The following is a 22,214-nucleotide window of genomic DNA, read 5'->3' as shown; positions in this document are numbered from 1 at the left end:
AATATCCTTGCTCTGATTCAGAATTTTCTCTTCATCCTCTTTGCATTTCTTTCTTTTCTCCTGCTTGAGTCAGATTCTCTCCTCTGAGGCACACCCGTTTGGCTCCTCGTGAATTCAGAGAGAGCCATATACATCTGTGGGCAGAGTCAACATTAGCTGCTGAAGTTAAAGTGCTTGGGGAAGAAACTGCAGCTGACAAGTGTTGTTACAAGTTAATTTGCATCACTCAAGAGAGGAGAGCAATGAAACCAAACAGATATTTTGCTTGAGGATAAAAATATTGATTATGTGAATGAATAGGGAATATGTTCAGTGAGCATCCCTTGCTTCCACTTCCCCAATCTTCCATGACTCTCAGAGGGCTTGTGGTTTGAAAAGAACATCCCAGCCAAGACTGAGTAGATATGATTCCATCTGACTTCTTTCAATGGTGATTTTACATTGTCCACAGGAGTCGCTATAGAGATAGAGGCCATTCTCTTTCTAGGAGCTGAGCATATTGCCTCTGCGATGCTTACAGTTCCTACTAACTAGGAAGCAAAACACAGCAAACAGCAGACTAATCCACTTTCCTAGGGTAGCCCAAATTATCGCTCTTATGCTCACCAGGAGCTCTAGCATGCATGGCATTGCTAAATAAAAGGTATTGGTAGGCACAAGAACCAGTGATTGACATAGATATATATTTGGTGGTTAAAACTTGGTGTTTTTTCTCCGTTGTAGAGGTCCAGGCTGTCCTCCTCTCAGACATGCTGATATTCCTTCAGGAAAAGGACCAGAAGTATGTCTTTGCCTCATTGGTAAGGCTTTGATGTTTTCTCTTCCTTTCTTTTACATAGATGATCCTTGCAATGAAAGCATGTCACTGCCTGCTACATTCCTTAGTTTTTATTGGACAGATCACTTTGCATGTAACAGTTTTGTTTCCTTAGCACACTCCATTATTTTCTATTGAAAACATGTCTTAATTTCTCCCCCACCCCACCCGCACTCGGTGATTTCTACAGTGATTTTGAACATTTGGTAATTGGCTCTGAAAATAAGCCTGTCATTGGATACATTTATTCTTCATCGGCCTGCGCAAATCCTGCTCACTTAGGAGGGAAGAACGTGAACTGTGTACAAATGAATCCCAGCAGAAAGAACAGACTTAATAAATCAATCTAAAAAGCACAGGAACAAAAGCCTACTGCTGCAATAAAGTTCAAGAAGCTCACAAAGCAGCATGCTATAGGAATATATTTGTCATGGACCAGTTGATGTAAACAAAAATAGGAACTTTCAGAGAAAGTCCTAGATGAAAGAGACAGGCTATGAGACATGCTAAAAATAAAAAATGCTAGTGGCCCCCAAACCAGTGAGTAGCCACTGCTGCAGTTTCCACGGTATGCATCCGATGAAGTGAGCTGTAGCTCACGAAAGCTTATGCTCAAATAAATTGGTTAGTCTCTAAGGTGCCACAAGTACTCCTTTTCTTTTTGCGAATACAGACTAACACGGCTGTTACTCTGAAACCAGTGATATTACAGTGACCCTAACAGCATATTGCACATACTCTTCTGTGGAATCCTTGATGCAACAGTCTCACACAAATTTACGTAGCAGGAGTCGGTTTTAAGCTACAGAGAACAGGAAGGATTTTGGTGAGATCTGAAGAGAGGATGTGATGCAAGGGTTCTGAGGGAGGGAGAACAAAGGCGATGATAGTGAAACAGGGACCAGCAAGCCATACCGAGAGTGGTGATGTGGGGATAAAGAGTCCAGGAATAGAGAGCATAGGCAGCAGGATGTGAGATCAGAGCAAGTTCTTGGAGAATCCGGAAAACCACAAAGGCAATTTTGAATTGTATCCAGGGACATCTGAGGACAATTCCTCCTGAACTGACAGAGGGAGGTGACACCAGCACTCTGGGCACAGTGAAATAAATTACTCTCAGAATATACATATTTGGTGAGCCTCGCACTTTTTTTGGCCTGTAGTTGATAAAAGGTACTCACAAGTAGGAAGGAGGTGTGACTGCAGGCATTAGGAGCTTTTGAGCACTTATTGCCAGCCTAAAGCTCTGAGGCTTTTTGTTTGTCTTCTCACCAATCTCCTCTCATCTGAAGGACCAGAGATCCACTGTAATCTCTCTGAAGAAACTGATTGTACGAGAAGTGGCCCATGAGGAAAAGGGTTTATTCCTGATTACCACCGTAGTGAAAGATCCAGAGATGGTAGAAGTCCACGCCAGCTCCAAGGAGGAACGCAATAGCTGGATACAAATAATTCAGGACACAATTAACACCATGTAAGTTAACGCGCTATTTGTGTGGTTTAGATGTTTCTCACATGCTTTGTTGTGGTAGTAATTGAGGGGTACCTCTCATGCAGGGACAAAGATGAAGATGAAGGAATCCCGAGTGAATCAGAACTGGAGAAGAGAGTATTGGACACCAAAGCCAGAGAGTTAAAAGGTAAGGCTGCTGGGGCTCAGAGAATCATTGGGTGAAGTTTTGCAAACCTAATACTGAGTTTTGTGAAACTTTTTCATCCCTGATTTTAACCATGGGTTTTCAGGGAAGATAGAAGCCTGCACTTTGCAAACAATTAAAATCCTTGTTTGAAAGACAGTCTGACATGGGTTGTAAGGCTGCCAGGGGCCAGTACCAAGGAAAGCTCTGAACCTCCAAAGTTTCAAATTTCGGTCCAAATCTAGAACCCCCAATTTTCAGTTGGGCTTCAAATTTGACAAAATGAGTTCTCCCCTCCTCACTGGGACTAAAGCAGAACTGCAGCTGAAGTGAAACAACGATGTGTCCTTCAGGACAGGGAAATGACTTCCCATGGGGTGACGGCCTCCACTGGTGCCTTCAGAAAAGGCTGGCTTATAACTGTGGTGCAGTGCATGTGAGGCACTGGCAGATCGTTGATACGTCAGGTACTCTACTTCTCTCTTGCCTCTATTAGTCAGTAGTTCTAGTTCTTTTCAGGTGCCAGTGGCTTTCAGCTGTGAAGAAAATGAATTTTGTGGCCTAGACCAGCATGGTCTAGGAGTGGCAAGATATTTGGGAGAGGATTAGGGTTCAGGTCCCCGTCTCTCAGCCCCTAAATGTACAGGCAGCTGAGAGAGCTGCTGTTGTAATCCCCACCAGCCAGGGCTTGGAGGTACATTCACTGATTCTTCAGAGAGCCCTCCTCTCTAGAGGGATGGCCCCAACATGCAGGGTGTTTTGGCTGTGGAAGGAGGAGTAAAGAGTGAAGAAATACACCTATTCTGTATTGTTTCCTCTGCTGCATCACGGGTCAAGCAGATATGTGGCTTTGCAAGTATCACTAGCACAGTTCGTTGACGGCACTGTAAAAGCGAAGATGCCATTCAGGTGGGAGCACGGTCACAGGGTAGCCGTTTACTGCTAACAGATAAATACTGCCCCCAGGATGAGAGGTGTAGTTTTGAAGCGGGAGCCTTGAGCCTGGGACAGAGCTCTGCTGTGCCGACTTTATTTCTGAGATGCCAAATGACCAACGTAGCTGCAGAAATTCTGTTTGCTGGCTGTGGTTGTAGCAGGGGTGCAGGGGCGTATGCTTAAATGCAAAGTAAAAGAGCCAGCAAGCAGGGCAAAGAGCCCAAGGGCGCCCATTCCTGGATTAATGCAATACAGCAGCATGGCTGCCAAGTTACTCCTGCCTACAAGTAGAAGTGAGGCCAAAGAAATGAGTGCAAAGCATAATGCCTTGGTACCACGAAGAGGAGGACTGTGCCGAGTGCCTACCTATATTGTAGCCTCCCCTCAGGTCTGAGATGTAAAAAAAGGTCAAGGGACAAGTGAATACAATAACCTGGGAATTGCAGTGATCCTCTAGGACTGTTATCCTGTGGTGTTTTCACCATTGTGTGTATGGATTTATATTGAAAACTGAGCATTGAGCAGCCTGGGTACTAGGAATGCAAGATTGCTGAGTACCGCAGCTCTCTGGGGATTCTGAAATGTTTCATTATGGGTATTAGCCCAAAATAGTTTAGAATTTGTTATTTTTTACTGGTGATTGACTCTGATATTTCCTGTATAGAGTAACTATACTTTGTCACACTTTGTCTAAACCTGGATGGTCTGAAATGAGGTTGTGACCCCCAACGTGTATCAAATGCATCTGTTTGAGTGACACCTCCTCAATCTGTGTTACTTTCATGTTCCCCAACCTCATTTGGAAAAACAAAGTTTGACTCCATGGGGACTGCTCCTTGTGAGAGCATATAGCTAGGCTTGGAAGGATTAATTTTTTATTGGTAAATGTCAATTTCACTGTACACACAACAAATTTTTTTCCCATCAATAAAAATCTAAATCTGCAGATAGGTGAAGTAAGAAAGGTGCTGCTTGAGAACTTAGTTTGATTTGAAGATATTTACTTTGTCTATTTCTGACATGTGATGCTGACAATTTGTGTTTTAATGGTTATAAAGCTTCAACTTTTTTAATCTCATCATCTACTGTCACTAATAATTCTCTGACACTCCCTATTGTCTGACACTGCACCCCCTCCCCTTGCAATTTCCTGCAACAGTGAAAATTCAAATCAATAAAAATGGGAAAAGCCGTAATTTCCTGCAACTATATAAATTTAAATAGATGAAAATTGGGGGGAAAAAGCTTAAAAATTAATGTTGTTATTATCCATCAAAATTATTAGGAAAAATAAAAATCAAAGTCTGCCAAGCCTGCTTATAGATTCTGTATACACTCTAGTATCCTGGGACCAACATGGCTGCGACAACACTGCACGGCCTAAATATAGATTGTAAACTGCACACAATTCCTGCTATTCTTTGATTTACCACATGATGGGGCCCGTGTCACAGGGATTATTCAGTTTCCTTAGGGTAGCCTTGTTTTCTGTTTTAAATTTGTGTTCCCCTGTTCACCCACAGAACAGCTTCAGCAGAAAGATCAGCAGATCCTAGTGCTGCTGGAGGAAAAGGAGAAGATTTTCCGGGATATGACTGACTGTAGCATGCCGGAGGATGGCTCGGTCTCCAGAGTGCTGTTCAGGTCCAATACAGAGGAGGCACACAAAGGGGAGACCATTATGAAAAGTGCAATAAACGAGGGTAAACAAACTAAATAGTCCCATTAATTACAGTGTCCAAAACAACAGTGTTGTGTTGAATCCATGAGTGCTCAAATGCCACCTTCAGGAGAATGACCCTTCTCTGTTAATGAATAAACAATAATAATAATATTGACCATAATTAAAGACACAGTCCCATCCTCAGACAGTAAAGCGTGTGAGACAGACAAGGCTTACAAATTCAGGAAAGGAAGGGGATGATAATGATCGGTGAGAAGAAGGCAGTGGAGGTACCCGGGAGTTTTCAGGCTGCTAACCCACCACAGGGGGAGCCAGCCCTTCATAGAGTTTGAAATATGTGCCATGTGTCAGGGCAGTGCAAAAATGAACTTTCATCCTGTTGCCCACCACACACTGGTCTGTGTTCTGTGCAACTCAGTTACATCCCCGGATCTGGTCTTTTGTTTGAAACATGGGCCATGCTATCTTTGGTTACACTCCCCTCCTGCCACATAATGGGATATAACAGCTAGGCTAAATGGATTTCCATACCACAGCAAGAGTTTATGGGTCTGGTATCTACAAGAGGCACTTGAGTCTTTTGGAAAATCCACAAGTAGATGTAGCCCACTTTCCCTTGGTAAATTACACAGCAGACTGAAGTTAGAAATCCTGCCTTTGTGCAAGAATACACCAAGAACATTTGCCAAGGGGAAAGAGGGTGATGGGAAGCACATGTGTAAGACTCAGTGTGTTTGAGTTATGGCCTGATGTACCATGACATTTTTGCAGGTGGAGTACCTGCACCTCTCTTATTGCATCATGGTCCTCCTATTAACCCATTAAATCTTTTTTACAAACAAGTGTGTACATTTACTGATCTGACACCTCTGAGCCAGAAAAAACAACAACACGCTAGTCAGTAAATACTGAGGATGTTTTTTAATGGACCTTTTTTCCTGTGGCTTTTTATCCTTTCAGTTGAATATTTGCAAAGCTTGATCAGTAGGAGTCTAGGGAGTGCACTTGGGGCTGCTGACCTGCTGCCAAACTCTGAGCAAGAAGGGGGAGTTGGCCCCATCTCCCTTCCTAGAAGAGCAGAAACTTTTGGAGGATTTGACAGTCATCAGATGAATGCATCCAAGTGTAAGTATCTCTGTGCATTGTGCATGCATGAAGGTATGTATTAATAATGCCTTATATCTGGTTGGCAGCTACAGGCCAAGAAACTGAAAGTTCTTATATATCTAAATGAATTTAGCTTCCCAACCCCCCCTGTGAGATTGGTAAATATCACTATACCCATTTGCCAGATGCAGAAGGTACAGCATATAATGGTGGAATGACTTGTCCCAGGTTACTGAAAGTCTGGGACTGAGCAGGGAATAGATGCCAGCTCTCCTGACTTCTAGTCCTGTGCTTTCCCCTCAAACCATCCTTCCTTCTTTACACACAAAGTACTTGGACACTTTTGCCTTAATTATGTATTTGTTTCTTTCACTTCCGCTTCAATGCTTCTGTATCTGCAGCCCCCTTCCCTCATCTCCAGTGGGCTCCCACCTCCCAGCCTGAGAGCAAACTGAGGTCTTAGCTGGGGCCTGACACCACCTTCCCTCCTCCCTCCCTGTGCTCTCTACACACACGTAAACCAAACGCAATCGATCATGTCAATCCCGCAGTGGATTTAGTCTCCCACAGCCAAATGAATGAGTGTTTAGTTTGGCAGCACAGTTCACTGCTTCCCAACTGACTGTTTGTCTACAGCAGGTTCCAGAGATTTCCATACCCCGCCCCCCTCCCCCCCCTCCCCAGAACTCAGCCCTGTGTGCTCTCTCCTACCCTCCCACCCCAACTGTCATAAACTCTGCTATGCTAGCATCGCTGTCTCAGCACTGGACTCCCCGGCCCCCTTTCCAGCCTTCTGTTCCAGCACTACTAAGCTTAAGCTCCAAACAATTTGCTGTGTGCCGTATGTAAGAGTTTCTTAGCCATTGGAAGGCCACAAAGTTCCCAGCAGGTCCTCTCCTACCAATGAAAAATGCATTGGCCCAGGGAACCTTAGGGATTTTGTTTAGGTTGCACTTCCTTGCTTTTTAGTGCAGCAATAATTTGGACAGCCTCCAGCCGGGCTGGTGAAATTGTTCGCTGCTTAGCCCACCCTTTACCTTTCCTGGGCTTCTGCAGAGATATGTTCACATTAATTAGATAATGAGAGATCTTGAAGAGGCTTTGGGAGGAGACTGTAGGGCGTACTGGAGAAGGCGCATGGGTGGGTGTCAGGAAACCGGGGTTCTATTCCCAACTCTGCCACTCACTCCCTGTGTGACCTTGGGCAAGCCTCATAACTTCATTTCCCTATCTATAAAATAGTAGTAAATGATCATTTATCCATCTACATGGAGGAGAGTGGCAGGTCCTAGGACCCTCCAAAGGAATGAAAGGATGCTTGGATAGATAGCACAGGCTGCGGTTTAGGGTTGGTTATTGTTTGTTTGAGTTACCAGTAAAGCCAGACTCCAGGAAGGGGATATGGTTAGATTGCATGTGGTGTGCTGTAGGTTGTTCAAAGCAGGGTTGGATGCTTACACCATGTTGGTAAAGCACCTTGATCAATGGAAGAAAACTACTAGAGGGGTACCATGGGCACAGGTGGGTCTTTTCATGTGGTATGTCTCAATTGGAGACACTCTTGTGAGCTGTCCAGCTGGAAATTAAAGATCCCAGTGGATAAATCGAGTGTCCTGATCAAAATTCCAGGGTTCTAATGTGTGACGCTGTGGGTGAACTGTTAACAAAAAATAACTTACCTGTTTGCACACACATACAGCACTACTAGTGTCTAAGTCAGGGATCGGCAACCTTTGGTACGCGACACGCTAGGGTAAGCCCCTGACAGGCCGGGCCGGTTTGTTTACCTGCTACGTCCGCAGGTTCGGCTGATCACAGCTCCCGCTGGCCACGTTTCGCCACTCCAGGCCAATGGGGGCTGCGGGAAGCGGTGTGGGCCAAGGGATGTGCTGGCTGCCCTTTCCACAGCCCCCATTGGCTTGGAGCGGCGAACCCCGAGCCTGTGGATACAGCAGGTAAACAAACCAGCCTGGCCCACCAGGGGGCTTACCCTGGTGGGCCGCATGCCAAGGGTTGTTGATCCCTGGTCTAAGTCCTCCAAGTCCAGTTTGCATGGGTAGCATTGAAACGTAGCTTGATGTAGTAAGATCTGACTTGATAGTTGTCACTCACACTACATGTTCTAAAACAACTTGTCTTGGAGACCAGCGCAAATATGCTAGTGAAATGGAAACAGAAGTCTCTCAATTCCCATAAACTAACAGTTGAGCCAGAAGTCAGCGTGCTAAATTTTCAGCATACTATTTGAAACCAAAGCTGGAACCCAACCTATGTTCTTCTCCACTCACGGTCAGCAATGACTGATATTTATTGGTACAAATAGGAAGCAAACATACATATGTGAAGAGCATGGCTCAGCTGCGTGCATCCACTTTTAAAGTCCTTTTTCCCCATTTTACAGTTGCTAATGACTGAGGATTTTATCTGGGGTTTGAAAAACTAAATGACCTGTGCCAACCTGGTGTGTTTCTTTTAGGTGGAGAGAAAGATGAAGGTGATGATGCTCAGGATCTTCGGAGAACAGAATCAGACAGCATTTTGAAGAAGGTACTATTGTTGTGTTTGTGTCAAATGTCATCCATGGGCCTTTGACACTTCTAACACTTGGATTGTATTTTTTTTAATCTGAAAAAGTATATTTCTGGACATATTAGAACAAGTTAAAACTCACCCCCCTGGAAAAAACAATGGGGGGCACATGCTCAAACCAATTTTGTTCTAACTCCCCTTTAAAATTCCCTCCCTAAAACAATTTTAGTGGGTAATATACTCTTCTGTGGCACTGGTTATCTGCCAGCTGTCTGCAAATCAAGTAAAACATGTCTAATTATGCATCATTATTGAAATACCAAGGCCAAACATACCCTCACACCCATTCTCGCTGTGGATCACTACAAAATGATAGCTAATTAACATTTGATTTAATGATTTTTCACTTACTACAAACTACATGAGTTCTGCCCTTCCAAAAAGGAAAACGGGAGTGTTTGTCTGTGCTTCATCCTGCTTTTAGAAAGACACTTACTATAATTTCTCATTTGCCTTTTTATAAATCTGTGATCTTTTTACAGGGCGGAAATGCGAATTTGATGTTCGTGTTGAAAAGAAACAACGAGGTAAGAACAATCTCCCTGACTTAGGTGTGTGGGTTTTTTCCCCCCTTCAGTTTAGGTACCAAGTGTATTTCTTTCAATAGGTGAGGCTAAAGTTTAACAAGACTCTTAAATACAGTAAACTGAGAGCTAAACCCACTGTGTTATGTGTGCACTTAGGCTTGGATGCTCAGACTAAGGATTTGCTTACTGGCATCTAATTGCCAGCTGTAGGATACACCTTGATTGTAGACATCAAGGTTTAATTACAATTAGAAAGCACATGACTGTATTTACCATGCATCTGCAGATAGAATGAGTGTAATTGTATGATGCAGGTGTAGTGAGTTGAGGCAATTAGGTTTCTATTCTCCCTTTGATACGCATCGGTAACTCCCAATTAACTTTAATAGCAGCTAAGTATCACGGTGAGCAAAGGTTCCCTTAATAACATTTATTACACAAGTATTGGAAATAGTGCAGTTTTTGTCAATTGAATTTTTGTATTAAACAAGTAATTACAATATGCTCATCAGGATTCAAAGAAGCCTTTAGCCAGCGTTTTGAGATACGGGAAGTCACCCAAAGCATCAGGCATTCTGTTGGCACTATACCAGTATATGATATTGGAGCGCTTGCCTTTAGGACTGTATTTTCAAAAGGCCTCCAATAATTGTCATGCAGCATTTGTGTGCCCATTATTTTGCAGTCTCCCTGCACCATAAATGCAGGGGTTTGCATTTGTGAACAGACATTACAGGCACACATTCTGGGCCTTTTTTATGATTTTTACCCAAACAGTTGTTTCCCTGCACATTTGAAAATATGGTCAGCTCATGCCAGTTCCTTTCCCTCCTTGTATCATTTCCCCTAGCATCATTAGCGCTTTAACCAGTTAACACTACAGGAAATAGTTTAAAGAAACAACCTGCAAATTCCTGTGAGGTATCAACAATCCCATGGTTCTGTGGATGATTCACGCACCTTGTTGTGAGAGTATTTGCACACCAGATGCCATGGTCAGGTTCTTTCAATGACTGGTTGCTGCACTGATCTCTGAGGAAGGCCAGGGTGAGATTATCTTAGATGTCTCTGAGATGCCCGAGAGAAATGGATGGATAAATAGATACTTGTGACCAGTACGTCTGTTTGGGATAAGTAAATACAGGGAAGAGAGCATGGGAAGAGTCGGGGGAAGTAGAAGAATGTCTGTGTGGCTTTAAATAAAATGGCCTGGCTTTGTAAGCCTCATTGCTAAGGCTATGATTTAATCAGGGGTATTTTTTGTAAAAGTCATGGACAGGTCACGGGCAAGGAACAAAAAATCATCACCCATGACCTGTCCATGACTTATACCATAAATATTCCTGATTGAATCTTTGGGTGGAGGGGGGAGCCTGCGGCACCAGCTGCCGGGGGGGGATTCCTGTGGGGCCAGCTGCCAGGTGTGGGGAACCCTGTGGGGGCAAGCAGCTGCTCCAGATGCCCTGGGCCCAGCTGCTCATGCAGTCCCTGTGGATAGCCACATCGGCCGCTGCTCGGGCAGTCCCCAGGGCCGCCAGAGCAGCAGCCGGTGCGGCTGGCCCCAGGGCCGCTCCAGCAGAAGCTGGCCGCGGAGCCACCAGAGTGGCTGGCTGCAGAGTTGCTCCAGCAGCAGCTGGGCGTGGGTGGCCCTGGGGTCACCAAACTGACGGCTGCAGAAGTCATGGAGGTCACAAGAAGAAACGGACTTCCACGACCTCCATGACAAACACAGAGCCCTGCTCGTTGCTAGAGTTACAATGGAAAAGAAAATGGGCCTTGCCTGTGGTCAGACAGTAAAGTGAGGTATAGCAGCAACACTCTTGTGCTTTTGTTTCCTTGCAGCACGTTCTCCAAAGCATTACCTACCTCCACAAGCTGCTCAGCACTTTGCAGGTACGTCGGTCGTAAACATAGTACCCTGCTTTGACGTGCTTCTTTCCCAAACAGCAGCCCCCCTCAGTGAGTGTTGACTGTGGTGAGGTCAGCATTTCACCTCCACCCCCTTCCCTTTGCATTACCCATCCATAGTGAGACTGAAGGGTCCAGTCCAGTGTCCTAGTGACTCTCTACTGTCGCCTGCTCTCTTGCTGCCCAGGACAGAAGGGGCTACAAGTGCTTGGCAGGTCAGGCCTACTCTGTGTCTTACAAATAAGTACGTCAAATAAACCAGCCCTACTGGGCCCTCTGATTCATCAGGGCAAATAAACTAACATTACTAGGTTCTGGACTCAGAGAAGGGTTAACAATGATTAATGAAATACCCCTCCTTCCCCCCCCCCCGCCCCTTCTCCCGCCCGTATTACAATTGCGAGATGCCTCATGATGTTAGTTTTGCATGTCTGTGCATTCAGTGAAGGGAGGCACTACACTAACTTTGTCCTTGCCTCTCCCTCAGGCTGTAGTCTTGCAGCAGGATACTTATATTGAGGATCAGAAGCTGGTTCTCAGTGAGAGAGCTCTGACACGGAGCTCCTCCCGGCCAAACTCCTTGATCGAGCAGGAGAAACAGCGGAGCCTGGAGAAGCAGCGGCAGGAGCTGGCCAACCTGCAGAAGCAGCAGGCCCAGCACCAGGAGGAGAAGCGGAGGAGGGAGAAGGAGTGGGAGGCCCGGGAGAAGGAGCTGACAGAGCGGGAGGTGCGGCTGGCCCAGCGAGAGGAGCAGGAACAGAGGGGGCACAAGGATCTGGAAAGGGAGAGAGAAGAGCTGAAGCGGAGGAAAGAAGCCTACCAGATGGATCTGGAGCGGCTGCGCGCAGCACAGAAACAACTGGAAAGGGAGAAGGATCAACTCAAGAGAGATGTGTCACGATTACCCCCAGTGCAGATGGAGCCTGACCTCAGACAGGTAATCACCCTGCTCCCAGTTGAATTCTCAGGCAGGGCACATGGCTGGGGTGACAAGGTGTCTTCCTAAAAGAGATGATCTAGTTCGGTCACAATTGATGGGCTCAGTACTGGAATTACCAGGGGAGGTTCTGTGGCCCGTGGCCCATGTGATGCAAGAGGTCAGACTAGATGTAAGATCTAGAAATCTAGAAGCTATGACGCTGATACGTGGGGCCTGATTTCTAACAGTGGCATCTCCTTTTGCACCTGATGTTTGGGGCTATGTTTTGCCTGTTATGTCTCAGAAAGCTGCAGGGTGAGACATCTGGCAAAAGACGTTCCTCAGAGTGTTGTTGAATCAAGATTCCTAGCAGATCCTGCTGGGTATGTGAAATCATAGTGTGCCTTTTGTCTTTCTAGTGGGGGTCATCTGTGAATGTATCTGTGTTTGGCCAGCTTGTTTTGAGACGTTCCTCACTGGTCTGATAGCGAATGGCAGGGAAGAGCATATACAGGGATGTTGGGGAAATCACTGGTGCATTTCACTTTGGCCTTTTCACACCGTTTTTGCTCACCTGTGAGGAACGTATAGGCAAGCACAGATTTGTTCCATATGCAGTCAGTCCATTCGCCTGGGACATGCTGTTGGGCTGACCACACCCCTCAGCATTCACAGAAGCAGCTTGGTGGTGACAAGTTTGGTGCTGAACAGCTCCCCCAGTCTAAGCCTTGCCACTACATTGCTAGGCCTTATATTTATATTTGTGAACTAGCACCCAAAAGTGTGGTTTCCCTGTACCCCCTCCTGTGGTCAACTATTTATGCAATGTTGCCAATGTAGGCATTTTCACCCACACACACATACACACACCCGTAAATTCGAACACTCCCTCTAATTTCAATTCCTGGGGAAAACAAGGCGCCTAACAAACAGCTAGCTGGACATGTCCCTGCTCTCATGAGCTCACAGTCTAGCATATAGACACGACACAGCAAGCGAGGGTGGGAACAGAGCAGAGGGGCTTGGGACAGAGTTGTACAGAGCTGTGCAGAGTTACAGCTGCATGCAGGGACCGTGTACACTTCTCAGTGAGCCGTAGTTCATACAGGCATGTGCAGAAATCTGATTTCAGGCCTGGAGCAGATCTTTAATTAAGACACAGAATTAATTCCATAACAAAATGTAATTTGTTTTGGGCTGAAGCGTAAGTGGTGTCATGCATTCAGGGAGTGGAAACAGCACTGTGTGACTTAATAGACCAACCATTTATCTCCAACAGTAAATTCTGAATAGCAGATAATCAGAGGAATACTTGCTACCCCCAGTTTCCTGAGCAGCCCAGGGGCTGAAATTTCTTCATGCAATTTTGAATAATGAACACGGCCCTATGACTTGTGATCTATTTGAGAGCAGATAAACATGCCACATTCTGCAAAGAAGTTGTATGCATTATCATGTAGATCTAACTTACTTGCAGGAAGCTCAGATAATCTGGCCGGGGGTGCTATAGGAACACCTGAGAGAAAGTACTGCTGAAGACCAATAAGATGCCAGGGTCATCAAAAGGAAGCAACTTCTTGGAGGCTGGAATCATCCAGAACAAGTCAAAGCCATTAATAGGGAGGTTTGATGGAGCGTGTAGGGATAGAAATTCATGTCTTAACCCCCCCCCCCCCCACCCTAACTACCTTGGGTTCAGTTATGTTGCTGGAGGACACACTAGAAAAGCAGTACAATATTTTGCCTTGTCTCTTATACTTAGAAAGATTCCACTTGTCGTCATGCATCAGTACATCCTACAACAGTCTCTTCCCTAGGAAGCTCCCATGGCTTCTACCACAGTCTGCACCCGGGAGGGGGAAGGAGCCTGGGTTTGCTCGATTTTTAAAGAGGACTCTCCCGTCGGGTGCCACCACCTGTATCTGGAAAGGAGTGGAAGGGTTCATCTTTAAAATCTTTGTCTCTTCCCCCTTGGACGGAAAGCGCTGCCTCTGGGTGTGCAGCTTTTGTTAGGATGCCCATTTGACTGAGCGATGACTTTTGGGTGGTGGTTATAGGTGGCATGCCGGGCAACAGGCTGGCTCTGGCAGCAGTCAGGGTAATATTACCCTCCCCATGATTTTGAGCCCTGCCTGCTGCTACCAGTAAAACACTTCTGTTCTCCTCTTTGCAGGTTTCAAATCCCCATGATAAAACGGTGAGGATCTCCTCCCAGCCCACTGCTGAGGACTCCATGCAGCACGGTTCTTCCCTACCCAAACAGGGGCACTTTGACGCAGGACTGTCTGTGTCGCCCAAAAGGAACAGTCTCTCAAGGACACACAAAGAGAAAGGCACTTTCCACTTGCTTAGCGCAACGAACCAGACTAACAAGGCAGCCGAGGTGCAGCAGCCCACCCGCCTCTTCGGTTTATCCAAGCCAAAGGACAAGAAGGACAAGAAGAAAAAGGGCAAAGGACACCGCTCCCAACCTGCTGGTGAGTGTCAGATGGGGCCCGAGGAGATCATTAGGGGTTAACAGTCTGTGGCTGTTTTACCTCAGGGAGCCATGGAGCCCAAAGGGGTGGGTTTATAACTGAGCGAGGGGTGGAGAAAAACGGAGGTCGTGAGCGGATTTTCCGGCAGAAGGTGATTTTGCGTGTTTGGGAGGGAGAGGCGTTGTCCCATGCGTGCAGAGAACAGACGTGACAACATTCTCTGCTTCCCCCCCCCCCCCCTTCTATATGGCATTGTTGCTGCTCTCCAGGGCTTCAATATGGGAGCACCTTTTCTGCAGCCATGGGAGTTACGCTGACACCAAGCCTGATGGGTTGCATCCCGTCAGCAGATGTCAAGGGGGCGCTCAATGCTCCCTTCTCCCAGCCTAACCCAGGTGGCTTCATAGCTTGGGCTCTCATTATATTTTTCTACTTCTTTTGTGCAATCTCCGTGTTTATGCAAGGGAGGTGCTGGTAAACACTGCCTGGAGCCAGGGCTAGGTCTTAGGAAAACTTTTGAAACCTGTGCTTATGTCCATGAAATCTTCTCTTGCAATGCCCCCCTGCTGTTTGAGTCCTTCCCTTTTCTGTCAGTGCACCTTATTCCTGACGGTAGCACCCCTTGCTAGTCCGGTTGCCTCTCCTCCTCCTCTGAGCTGATGCACATCACTCCTGACCTGCCAGTGTAAAGTGATACAGTAGTATCACTTTATCATGTGGATTTATATTAACTGGAGACTAGCTTGTGAGCCTCAAACCTATCATATTTGTGACCCAGGGAAGATTGGAACCCAGCACCTCAGGGATGAGAGGCTGCTGGTGGATTACTCACAGGAATTTTGCTGCACACCAGTTACACGGTCATGGGACTGGTGGGTCTCGCAACTAAAAGGTGTATTTTAAATGTCAGCCACCCAAAAAGGTTGTCCTGTGCTTGGGAATGGTACAGTGGGTGGTAGGCCGTGTTTGTTTGTTTTAACATAGACCCTTTCCTTCCCTGTTCCTTCTGGTTATTCATGGCTGGCTTTCTTTTCCCAGATGCTCATTCATCAGAAGCACCACCAGAGGGCGAGGAGATCTTCTGCTGAATGTCCGCTCCTAATTCTGCAGGGATGAGCCTCCCTCTCCACTGTACTGTGTTAGAAGTTGTACAGGCATCTGAGGGGGCCAAAGCATGAGCAGCTCGCCCTTGCACATCAATCATTCTCAGCCTTTGTGCAGCACATTTTGCTGCACTCCTGGCTCCTGCACCCGACCAGCTCTCTGTGTGTTAAATAAAACATTTGTAAAGGCTGCAGATGGTGGGAAAAGGGCTCTGTCCTGCGGTTTTTTAATGAATTCTGGCTGCAGAGGCTGACCACACTGCAAACAGCACCCACTTCGGGTGCAAATCTTGGTTGAAAGTAGGAATGGATGTTCGCAGTCTCTTCTTATTGCTAAAGGATGAAAGACTATGGCCCAAGGGGTCTGTGCCTCCAAATTCTCCTTTCCTGGGGAATACAACCAAAACCAAGCATTTAGCAAAAGGCCAGGACTCTGCAAATGGTGCGTACACACTGGCATATAGATATACTATATATATGTATGTGTCTGTGTATCCACTGGGATATACTTACAGTCTGTACAGACAAGCTGGGTTAGCTTAGCTCAACCCAAGGATACCTGATGACTTTCAGGGAGCATGTAGATATTAAATATCTTAGCCTTAATGCTCAGAGTGTATCTTTATTGGTCCTCATGCCCCTTCCAAGCACATTGTATGTTACATACTTCATTTCAGAAAGGTACCAAACACTAGGCAGCAGCAACAGTGGGAAAAAAAATACAATCTAAAGTTACTCCCAAGGATTTCTTTGGGGCAGAGGAATTAAAATTTAATCAATTTCCAGCACCAAACAGAATGTCTTTGGATGTGTTAAAAACATGATCCGGAAAGGAAAAAGGATGCTGTACTTGTGAAGTAATCCCAGGAAGCCAGAACATACCATGTTCAAGTGACAACTGCTTCTTAATGTGTCTGTGTGAGTTACAGTCTATTCCCTCCTCTTCCCGAGCAAGGCTTTCTTTGTCAAATTACGTTTCTCCAGCAAGATGTCATTTGGGATCAACACTGTTTTTTGTTACAAATTCACTGTCCCATCATAAAAACCTGTGAGAACCTTCCATTTGGGAATCACTTTTTTGAACCTACTGCCTGTGGTTTCCTTCCCCTGGCGTTTCTTAGCGATGCCACCTGTATGATCACGGGGCTTCTGTTTCTCCAGATTCCATCAGCTCCTATAGCTCATTTCTAACCCAAAGCAACATCATAGCAATTTCCAGAGCACTCAGACGAGATGGCAGAGGTTGTAACCTGAGATGGGGAACAACTTGTGTGAGCAGATGAACAGGAAGGAACACAAAGCCCAGTAATTATGCATGTACAAGTAGTGTGTGCTTACATACACTTACTGGAGAGACCGTGTGTCCTAATGGACTGAACACTGTATTGCAGGTCAGGAGCTCCAGAGTCCTGCTTCCGGTACCATCATTGATTCACTGAGTCCAAGTCTCTTAGCCGCTCTTTGCCTCAGTTTCTCCATCTGCAAAATTGGGATCGTAATCATTCCCTGTGAGAATTAGCAGATGTGCCCCCAATGCATTCATGATGCAAGGTGTTATACAAATGCTAAGTATGGTGGTCATGTTTGAAGACCAAGGGAGATACATGCACAAAGCTGAATTGTTTCCAAATTCATTGTTCTTTCCACACGCCTCAGGAGATTTACCTAAGCAGATTTGTAAATGTCATGAGACTCTATCCGCTTCAATCCCTTGAGCAGTTTGAAGCTGTTGTGGTCATTTCTTTTCCCACAGATTCTCCTTTTTAAAAAAATTTTGCACTATATTTTGATTCTGATTTGCTTTATATCGCCTCACAAGCTAGTTACATGCAGCAGATTTCAGAATTCAGTGCTAGCATTTTTAATAATGAGCAACAGCAACATGGGTGCTTAGATTGGTCTGTCTCGATCAGTGGGGGACTCCTGAATAGCCTGCTTGCTTTTGAAGCTCTCTAAACAATTCATGCTCAAAAAACAAAACAAAAAAAAAAGAAGTAAGATGTTTTCTGAGGTTATCTTTTTGTTTTGTTTTTTAAAATATTATTTGGTGCTTGTTCTTAATTGCAAGCTGGGCTTGCAAAAATATTTATCTTTCTGTTTATTTGAAAGAGGTCTGGTTTAGAAAAAAGTTTATTTTGTTTTATTTTTTTATTTTTCTTTTGTTTTTTTAAAGATGAACTTGATCAACCCAATGGTTTTATTTTGTCATTGCATAACACAAAACCAGGGTGTGTTCAGTGCTGCATAGCAGCCCGTGTCCTGCCTGAAGAGCGGTTAGGTACAAGTGATTCCAGCAGGAGAGCTGCCTTCAAGGCAAAGTATCTCCAGGCCAGACAAAAATTTGGGAAGAGAGGCAGTGTTTTTTGTCTGGAACCTTGCTGGCCCTCCATTTTCTTGTTTAAACAGGTTTGTGTTCTATATTCCCATACCTCTTTGAGGCAAGGTAAAAAGCCAAATTTTGCTCTTGGTGTACGGGCCTCATTCGCTGCCATTGGAAATCAATGGGTGTGTCTCCATTGGCTTCAGCGGGCATTGGTTCATGCCCTAAAGCTGGAGTGTGATTTTTAGAAATAGGAAAAAACAACAGCCACAGCTAATTTAAAGAACCTCTGCCCTAATATTCGCCTGCTTGTGAAAGTGAATGTGCTAAAAGGAAATTTTGGAACCCAATCCAGTGTATGGCATGGTTACCAATTTGTACACAGAACTTAGCTGGCTAATATTTTTGAAGGATTCCATTTAGTTTGTAGGAGCGTTTGCCCGTGTGAGTGCTTTCTTCTGCCCCAGTGGTACATCTCTTCTCCCCAAAGCCAGCACTTCTTGAACTTATGAAACAGCACTCCTGAATAGAGGCACATCACCCAGGGGCAGTGGGGATGAAACCATGGCTGAATTGCTTGTCTCTCTAGTCCTGTTGTAAATAGAATGGCATTCAATGAACTGTATAAACTCAGTCTGTATTTCACCAAGCGGTTGGCTGCCCATGTTATCAAAGTTATTTGTGTTTGTACTGTGGTGAACAGAAACCCTTTGTCACTGGAGGATACAAATTGCTGTGTGATTTGATTATATTAGATTAAAGCCTGTAGTCCCGCCTTCCTCTTTCCTCCATTTTCTTTCATTTTTAGGGAACTGAAGGTTTTTATTTTTCATCCATTTTGCTCAAGTTTTCCTTGATAGGTTGGAACTCGTCCATGGAGATGGATTCCCACTCTGATCCCTGCAGATTATCCAGCATTACCCAGTTAGTGCACGGTCCCAGGTGTAGTGTTAAGTGGGTCAGTTTTTGCAGCACCAATGTTTTATTAATTTCCTTTCCTGGCCTTAATTAATGAATTATGTTTATTCCACTTCCATGCTTGGCATCTAACTCGTGTTTGTTGAGTGCACTTTAGTTCTTAGCGCGAACCTGACATCCCACTGGGCTTCTAAGGCCTAGGTCCTCTCAAAAGTCACCCACTACGTATCGTGTTGCGGCTGTGCATGACAGTCCGGTTCAGAAGTGGCTGCATGAATTCCGTACTGGTGCGGGGATAAGATTAATTTGCCAGGAGCTGCAGTTTGAGCTCCCTTCGCTAGTTTGTCATTGATGGGAGAGTCAGATCTCCCTTAGGCCTGTGTCAAGGCTTGGCATGGTAACTGTTAGTACACAGTAGAAGGAGCTTCAATGAATAGCATAGTGAGGGATGCAATTTCAGCAGGAAATATATCAGGTGGTCAGTATTAGGGAACTTCTGGCCACGCCAGCAATCTGTGATCAGACTGCAGCTGTAGCAAGCGGTCTGTAGAATCAAAGCGATTGCCTGGGATTTGATGTCAGCATCTTTTAAATGAAGTGATCATCTCAATATATAAGTTTCTATGTTGTTCAACGCCATAAAGTGCTTTAAATGGAATCTGTCTTGTCACTTCTTTGCTGCTTTTTGGTTATTTTGAGACAATCAGACGAATTCCTTCCCCTCCCCATCCCTAGTACAATCTGGGAAGGAAGTTAGACGTTACAAAATATTTAAGTGTGAAGTCTGCATAATTTAGACTTTGAAGAGATTTAGGAGCTGTGGTGGGAAAGAATCTTTCCAAATTATGTTTTTTAGCCCAAAGTTCAGAAAGTATGAATTTTACCTCTGTCCCCTTGGAAATGTAGCGTACCCTCTCTTTCCTTGTGGGATTCATCTATTACTCAGCCTTTTGGTTAATTCCTTCGGAAACCTAGCCCAGCTCCCTAGCCTGGAAGACTCATCTTACATGTGACGCTGGAGGAAAATCAAGAGCAGCAATGCTGCCAGAGGGTTAGGCGGGGCAGGAGGGATTGGCTTCCCGCGGGGTAAATTAGAGATACGGCGTTGGCATCGACATCACCTCCCTCGTAAGGGTGGAGAATGCTGCGTAAAGAGCAACACTTCCATTGAGGTCTTACTTTCTATCTCCTCTTTCTCTAGTAAGAAACCCAGAGTAAGGGGTATAGCCAATGAGTGAAGTGCAATGAGGCTATTTCCCTGTACTAAGCTCTTTACTATACAGTACATCCATGGACCTCATAGGCTATATCTCTGGGATGGGAGCACTTGCTTTCAGTTGAGATGGCCGGAGCTTTTCACTACACACAGCTCTTGAAGTCTGACCACAGGTATAAATTTAGATTGGTCTGATTTATATTTTCTTTCATGGGTATTTGTAGAGTCTGGTAATCTTCACATCTTCTTTGGGTTCCTAAAACACCCTGAAGCTTTCACTGATCCAGTTCACTATGCCAGAGAGCCTTGAAGACATCAGGCTAGGGAGAGCGTAGTGGGTGCCAAATCTCATTGGAGTTGTCTGGGATAGCTGGATAGTTGGGCAAGGGAAGACTGGTCAGAGGTGGCAACAAAGGATTTGATTGCCCCTTTAAACTTAGCATAACATTCCTTGTTAACCAGAACTCTGGAAACTATTCTGCCTGCTGGCCAGGTTTGTAAACTTAAAATAATTTAAGTTAACCTATGAAATAAATCATCCCCAAGTACTCGTAATTCTTATTTTATTTGTCAGAAGGGGCAGTGATCCATGATTAGTTCTCTATCCAGTGATCTCGCTAAGTTTTAAAGATAGGCAAGCTGAATTGGTTTAGTCTTGGACCTCTCATGCTCTTGAGTAATCAGAAGACCACTATCAGTGTACTTTTTAGGGTCTCATTGCCTTTTCCCTGCACATCACTGACATTGAAGTTCAGCCCTAAAATATTCTGCTTCCGTTGCCTGGAGGGAAAAAGGGGTGTGGTTTGCTGCTTTGCATACAGCAGTAAGCTTTGTGTGTATTTTTAAGAGTCTATACATACGGATCACATTCACACTCTTATGTATTTTTGACTCTGTTCCTTATTGTTAATAAACACTGACTCAGAACATCCATGTCCAGTTCAGTTTGCCTATGGTTAAAGTTTAGCCTTGTGTTTATTTTGTACTAATCTGGAACGCACTAGAGCAATCCACAGAATGTAGAGGACGGGCGTTATAATAACACTCTATACCTCTGCATCCAGTTCTGGGGGGGGGGGGGTTATGCTTTGCATTTTTTCATGTTGAATCTGTAAAATAAATAAAAATAAAAAAGTTTAAACGTTGCAAAAATGAAATTTAAAAAATAGGGTAAAACAATAATTGCTGTATGTTAATTTGTAATTATGTAAAAAGTGAGCAGGTTATTGACTGTAAATTCTTCAGTTTTTCTGTAATTTGCCAGAAACCATCAGGTTTTGTAACAAGCTTTTATTTATCTTCCTTTCTAGTTAGCAGCAGCATCCTCTTGTAAAGTCATTTTTTTTTCCTCTAAATAAATTTGATTTTAAGTCTGAGCATTGTGTCTGATTTACTGCCATCCCTGTAGTTTTCCTTTTATTGACGGGATTTATTGCAATGAAGGAGAATGAATGGGGAGGAACAGAACTGACCTTACCAGTAATAGATATTCCCAGCTTTAACTTAAGAATCCTTATGTGTATGTTTGAGGATGTTTAAAATATGTGACTATTTATTTTCCCTTCTGTAAAGTTTAAATTTTCTGGAGAAAAAGGAATTGTCTTGGTTGGGATGAGACATAATGTGGGAGGTAGATTATCCCACATCTGCCCACTTCAAGGTTTCTTGCACCTTCCTCTAGCATTTGGTGCTGGCCACTATCAGAGACAGGATATGGGATGAGATGGCCTGATCTAGTCTGGCAATTGCTGTTTTCCTGTGTCTACCCTACCCTCCAGGGATCATCAGCACTGAAAATAGGTCTGGTTGTATCCCTGAAGAATACACAGGCTAGGTGCAGACATAGTAATTATAGCTAGAGCTTCTTCGTGCTACAGCTGTTATTTATGATGGTAACGCCTCCAGACCCCAGCCAAGACTGTACCAGACCCTGTACACACATGGTAAGAGATTACAGACTACCTAGCTAACAAATGAGAAAAAGGAAGGGTTGATTGATCACGTTTCAGCTGGGGAGCTGAGAAACAGGAAGCTAGTGTCCCAAGGTGATAGAGTA

General features: G+C 44.8%; 1 protein-coding gene across 4 annotated transcripts in view; it reads left to right on the top strand.

The window, feature by feature from the left end:
• AKAP13 (A-kinase anchoring protein 13) overlaps positions 1-18,800 on the top strand; it is a 325,968-nt gene extending 307,168 nt beyond the window's left edge. For all 4 annotated transcript variants that reach the window (XM_084642499.1, XM_084642498.1, XM_084642496.1 and 1 more), the window contains 11 exons: positions 724-800; positions 2,110-2,291; positions 2,375-2,457; positions 4,914-5,093; positions 6,035-6,199; positions 8,658-8,728; positions 9,253-9,297; positions 11,140-11,190; positions 11,693-12,142; positions 14,298-14,601; positions 15,640-18,800. In XM_084642499.1, coding sequence (XP_084498625.1) covers positions 724-800; positions 2,110-2,291; positions 2,375-2,457; positions 4,914-5,093; positions 6,035-6,199; positions 8,658-8,728; positions 9,253-9,297; positions 11,140-11,190; positions 11,693-12,142; positions 14,298-14,601; positions 15,640-15,689 — 1,658 coding nt within the window. In that variant the 3' untranslated portion in view covers positions 15,690-18,800. The remainder of the gene's footprint in view (positions 1-723; positions 801-2,109; positions 2,292-2,374; positions 2,458-4,913; positions 5,094-6,034; positions 6,200-8,657; positions 8,729-9,252; positions 9,298-11,139; positions 11,191-11,692; positions 12,143-14,297; positions 14,602-15,639) is intronic.
• Positions 18,801-22,214: the final 3,414 nt, after the last annotated feature.

This window comes from Lepidochelys olivacea (genome assembly GCF_965140295.1).
Source record: "Lepidochelys olivacea isolate rLepOli2 genome assembly, chromosome: 10".
Classification (NCBI taxonomy): Eukaryota; Metazoa; Chordata; order Testudines; family Cheloniidae; genus Lepidochelys; species Lepidochelys olivacea.
The sequence above is the reverse complement of the archived record's forward strand: the minus strand, read 5'-3'. Positions and strand labels throughout refer to the sequence as shown.